This window comes from Calypte anna, chromosome 14 (assembly GCF_003957555.1).
Source record: "Calypte anna isolate BGI_N300 chromosome 14, bCalAnn1_v1.p, whole genome shotgun sequence".
Lineage (NCBI taxonomy): Eukaryota > Metazoa > Chordata > Aves > Apodiformes > Trochilidae > Calypte > Calypte anna.
The window spans coordinates 7,250,059-7,256,055 of record NC_044260.1 but is presented as its reverse complement, the minus strand read 5'-3'; the positions used below and the strand labels follow the sequence as shown (position 1 = coordinate 7,256,055).

At 36.9% G+C, this 5,997-nt stretch overlaps 1 protein-coding gene across 1 annotated transcript; it reads right to left on the bottom strand.

Moving 5' to 3' along the window:
- Positions 1-1,107: 1,107 nt before the first annotated feature.
- LOC103539721 (parvalbumin, thymic) lies at positions 1,108-5,738 on the bottom strand. Its single transcript, XM_008506251.2, has 5 exons — positions 5,689-5,738; positions 3,862-3,929; positions 2,953-3,085; positions 2,593-2,702; positions 1,108-1,276 (listed from the first exon to the last, which is right to left on the bottom strand). Exons 2-5 carry the CDS (start codon positions 3,920-3,922, stop codon positions 1,251-1,253), a joined length of 330 nt encoding a protein of 109 aa, XP_008504473.1. The 5' UTR covers positions 3,923-3,929; positions 5,689-5,738; the 3' UTR covers positions 1,108-1,250.
- Positions 5,739-5,997: the final 259 nt, after the last annotated feature.

Sequence of the window (5,997 nt, the reverse complement as noted above, 5' to 3'; positions counted from 1 at the left end):
TGCTGCAATTAACAGTAGCTCTAATTTAAGACTAGATTTAACATCAAAGGTGGTGGGGATAGAATTAGGATTTAGATTTATTATAATTCTGCAAAGGCTTCAGAGAGTCTGATTGCTAGAATTCCTCTTTTGCATGAGCTGTCTTAAATCTGCTGAGCAGCTCTCTTACATGGTTAGGTCTGAGTGAGCTGTACTTGCCTCACATAATCATCTCATAATTCATGGAAATGCCAACAACTGAATGTTACGTAAAAGTTCCAAACAACTTTGCTTCTGCTTTTCTTCAAAACAGCTGCCAAAATATGTTGTAAATATCATCCAGTTTCAACAGGGAGTATTTAAATTACAGTGTACTTGTGAGCTGTAACCATGTCATGGTAGATGGAAAACAAGACAACTAAATGTTGCTGAGGAAATTTCCAACCAGCTCAGTCAGATATAAGCAACACGTTCAATGTTCAGAGGAAAACCTCTAGGCCATGTTGTCGGGGGACCGTGACTTGTGACAGTGTAAGAGTTGGGATTAGACCCTTCTCCTCTATCTCACAGCTGCCTTAGATTTCAAGAAAGATAAATCTTCTTAAGGGAGAGTTACATTTTAGGCAATAAACACTTTCTGACAACACATTTGATAGCCTAGTATTTCATTTTGTAAAATTACCCACAAATTTGTTCCATGCTTTGAGCTATGTGTCAACTCCTTTTAAATTTTTTTCTCATATTCTCAGTGTTAGGACTTAATGTAAATTATTTTTAGCTGTCTTGTTAGCATTTCTTTTCCTCAAGGATCAGAGCACTAAGCAGAAATAAAACTCAGTGAAATCAGTACAATTAAGCCTTAAAAGTCATCATATTGTTTAAGATCAACAGAACTGTATCTGGTGAGTCAGCATGGTCAAATATGAAGATAGAAAACCTAGAATTAAAAAAAGCAGCTTGTCCCAAAAAAAATTTGTTTTGTTGTTTGTTTGTTTTAAATTTTTTTACTCCCCTCTACCAGGCATTTCAACATTACAAGTGGCTGAAAATCTCAAAGTGCCTTTTTGAAAATGGAAATGTAACAATACCATGTCACCAAAACATCTATACATTGCAAGGTTTCTCAGCAGTTTGGTGTGTGAAATTGGTGTTTGGGGAATTGATAAGGTCTGAAACAATACAAAAATGTACAAACACATTCTGAGTGTGAATGCTTGTTGGACGAGGTAATTGGAAGAGTCAGTCCAAGGTTGCCTTTGGTCTACTGCTGTTTATGCCTTCACCAGAGACTGGAATTCTGTCAAAGAAGAAAATAAAACAAATGAGAAAACTGGATTTATTTTTTTTAACAACTTTAGAAAAGAAAGGTAAAAATGACTTAAGATCCTTACTATGGAGGGTTTCCAAAGTTATTATAACACTGCACAAGCTACTGCCAAACAGAGATTCTGAGGGCGTAACAGATTTTTCACTCCCTAAAAAGACTATGTGCAGGGAGGAGGAGAGTGTGTGTAAATTCATATTTATGGGAAGTCCTGAGTTAAAGGTGTGTTATCTTTAACCTGTTATAAACTCTGATAATAGCCAAGGAAGCAGAGATTGAATTTGGTGGAGCCTGTAGCTTTCAGTAGGAGAGATTTTTTTTTACTTGTTATGTTATTCCAAAGAAAAAAATATCAGCAGTGATGTATTTTCAGAGGGGCAAATTCAGTGGTTAAGGGCTAAGATCTGCATAGTATAATGCCCTAGTTGGGACTCATACACAGAAGCTGCAAAAGGTGCTGCTAAAGCAAATTCCTCCAACAGTGTAGCTCTCTCTCCTCCCAAACTCTGGCTAAGATTAGCATGTGTGTCTCTTAGAGTTACTGCCACCTGTCCTAGTTCAGCTGAGAAAGCCCTCTTTTCAGTGACTTCATCTCTAATACATGATGCAGAATGTCGTGCTTTGCTCTGCTGCAATTTCTAATAGAAATATCCTGGACAGTTCAAATCATCCCTGGGATGTTTTCTTTAGGTATTTGATTTCATTTCTTTCCAGAAGGACTAGCCAGTGAAATTTGCACTAACCAGCTGTTTTTCCAGCCCAAAATTTTGTGCTGCATTGCAGCAGGCCTAGCCTTGAGAAACAATACCATTTTTATTTTACACTACAGAATTAGCCACTCAGTAATACTGGCCAAGCTTTGATAGTGTAGACGAAGAGTTAAGCTCATGTAGGTGGAAGTGTGTTTAAAAATGGAAGTGTCATATGGCCAGAAGTGCAGAGCATCCTCTGCCAAAATGGCAATTCAGAGAATGAATAGATGTTCAGCATGTTTTAAAAATCTGGGACATTGAGTCCATCAGTTAGATACACAGCAGAAATAACCCCAAAGCTGTCATTATTCATTAGAAGAGCAGGCTCTACATTGTGCCCAAATATGCTGTTGCTGCACCAGACACCAAATGGGAATAAAGGTGTGTAAATAAAGGAGTATTCACTAGTGTAAAAAGTGTGGCAGAAAGTAACAGGCCAAAGTACTTGGAAGTATTCTTCAAGTCACAGTTTAAATGTAGCCCTAAATGCATGCATTTAACAAAAATAAATTTATGAAGTTTTTCCAAAAGTCTTACCTTCCACTCCAATTTTGCCATCACCATCAGTGTCACCTGCAGCCAGAAAAGCCTTGGTCTCTGCAGAGGTGAGGGCTCTGGCACTTGAAGAGAAATTCTTCAGAAATAGCCTGAAACAGGACAGGGTAGAATACTGTGCTTGATTTTCATTCTCTGAAATACCCGTGGAATATTGGTATTTCTGGTTTTTTTGAAATCATGCTGAAAACCTATAATGTAATGCCAGCTCTTAGTATCTGAAGAAATCCACTCAGAGTCAAGGAAAGATAAAGTGTTGTGTTTTATTTTAAAAATAACTGCAAGATTCTTCTAGGACACAAAGCAAGTTCAAAGGTTTGTTTTGTTTAAAGAAATACTTACTGAAGCTCCTCTTCTTCGATAAAACCACTCTTATCCTGATCAAGGATTCCAAAAACTAACTTTATCTGATCAGGAGTTTTACTGGATAAACCAACCATGGAGAAGAAAGACTTGTAGTTGAAGGAGTCATCAGCTGTAAGAAACAGAAGTTGTTTTAATATTTTCCCTTGATGTTGCTACTACTGTATGTATTCCTTAGGAATATGTATGTCTTTTTCTGAAGCATCAGCCTCCTTCTCTTTCCCTTGTTCCCCAGTGTAGCAAAAAAAAGAAAATAGAGTAGATAATTTCCCTTTTCACTCACTCTGTGGCTGTAGTCTTATATCACATTCTCCTCAGGATTTATGCAATGCAATTAATAACATATTTAGAGGGTATTACTGTGGGTTATGGACCAACTCCTGTAACTCTTACTTCATCTTCACTTAGTTCTTACTTTGTGAAGAATTTGGTAGAAGAGTAAGTACTTCACAGGCTTAAAATACCTCTTTGAACATTAAGAAAATTGGCTCGACCCTGCTGAGGAACTCTAGTAGAACTGAGACTGGTCATTGCTTCACAAATGACACTTTGATTCTGCAAAGTGTCAGAATTTTTTACATTTTTTTTTACATTTTTGATGCAAAGGCTGAAGATTTAAATAGTCCTTTAAGGGGTTTTTAAATTAGCAGAGTTTAGAGTTAAGCCAGCACTAACTATATCTGTGGCACTTTAATTGGTTCTCTGTGTTTCAGGAATGCTACCCATAAAAAAACCACTTGTGAGACTTTCTGGATTCAAGGGACTATATTGTAATGTAGCTAGAAAGAGATCTCACGGGGAAGGAATCTAAGGGGAAAATGATAGGCATGTCATTTTAAGACATAAAAATGATATGCATCTTCTGACTGCAGAGAGACCATTCCTTACCCTGGCAGCTGGAGAGAGCAGATTCAATATCTTTAGCAGAAAGGATGTCAGTGATGGCCATTGTTGAACTGTAAAATAAATTAAATGTGAGCTACTTAGTCATTAAAATTACTTCTCTACCTCTTTCATGGCTCTATTTGAAGATGCTGAGGTGACAGCATGTGATAGGGGAGACATTATTAATCTAATTGTAAGTGGAGTGTAATGTAACAGATGTCTGCAGCAGGTGCTTCTCCTTAAAGCTGGGTAATGAGAGAGGAATTCTGCTTGCAGGAGAGTGGGGCTTCTGGAAGATCTGGTGCCTGCACAGCACTGGGAGAGCCAATGAAGGATGTCTAGCACAACAAAACTTTGTGACTACTGCATGGGTTATCCTGGGGTTGGATTATTACTTAATTAAAATCAGTGTATGTTTACAGCATGCATAAAAGATACGGCTCAGTATGTGCCATAGAATCATATTTAGAATAAATATAATTGGAATTTTAAAAATATAATCTTATTATCAGTAAATGTAGAGATCTTTTCAAAGAATTAAAATGGTAGTTTAAAATAAGTAATAATAATTGTACTCATTTCAAGGATTTCTAAATTTGAAGAGTATGTTCCTCTGTTTGGTTGCAACGATAAATGTAACTGCACTATAAATCTGGCTTGCTGGGCTGCTGTGTCATTAAAAGACTACATTTCATGATAGCTTTATAAACAAGTTTTCTAGAGTATGTTGTGGGTTTCTTTTTTATTCCATGTAGGTGATAATAAACCAGATTTTTATACAGATTTTTCCATTTTAATATACTGATGTGCTTAGAGCAGTATTGAGACTTAATATCCTTTTCTAGTAGAGTGGAAGAGGTGTTTTCTTCTGATACAGCAGCATTTTACAAAAGATACTCTTATCTCATTCAGCTACCAACAGCTGCAATAAGTTACAAAAGCACTTAAGAAAATACTGCAAGACCTGATTTTCTGGCCAGTTTTTTAGTGTGAACATAGATAGCATGAATGCATTTACAGTTTGGTAAACTTCACACACCAGTGCAGACTGGCTGCAATATAAAAATTGCATCATTACCATAAATTCATTAATGGAAAGTAGCTTCATGTAATGAAGGAAGAGGAACTAAAGAACAGAAAAAAGAATTAGTGAAAGACACAAGGGAACAGAACTATATTTTCATTAATCCCTAACTGACCTTTAACAATATCATTCTGTCTAAGCAACATCCATGAGAAGGAAACGAATGCTGGTAAGCTTTATAGTAAGTACACTGGTGTGAAATCTACACACTGGTTCAAACTTCACCTAAAACATGAAATGGCTGCCTCTATACCTGTTGGTTTGCAGCAGAAGAAATTGTCAGTCATTTCAGTCCCTTTCTGAATATCTCAGAAGGTGCAAGGAGACAATGGAACAAATTCATGCTGATGGAAATGGGTACATCTCCAGCTAAGGCACATGAGTTGTTTTGTTAGCAATTACTTTGTCCCAGTGGCTTCTTTTGCAAAGCAATTCTCCCTCTCAGCACTAGGCAAGATAATTGGAAGCTCTGCCATTCACCTAATTCTTAGTGCTGACAGGATTAAAAATGGGAAAGAGTTGGAGGAAAATGTAGAAATTGCATCATTTTTTTACGAGGGGAATCATTCCTGGCATTTTCCATCCTGTGCTCTGAATGCTGATTCTATTCTGTTAGCTTGTAAAGATACAACATACTAGAAGCTGATCTAAGACTAGATATTTTCATTGCATAGGCACTTTTCATTCATGGAGCATTTTGCTTTTGTGCTTCTTTTTTTTGAAAGCAGGGGATCTAATCAGCTTACCTTTGTGGTCTTCTTGACTGGATAAAGAAGCCTTCTGGTTGGGAGGAACGTACTGGCTGTGTGTCTCCAGCAGAGCTGAGCTTGCACATATATATATACTTTAGGTTGTATACCATATACAGATTTTAGATTTCAGCGTCACGAAGGGGGAATGGTGTCAGATGAACTTGCCTAACTAATCATCTTGCACTATTTTTATCTCAAGAGAATACATATGATATTTGCAAACGAAACAAGATAAGTGGCCGGATAGGCAAAAAGGACATAGTCCTATTAAGTTTCTTCTGATTTAAGCAGAAAATACCAACT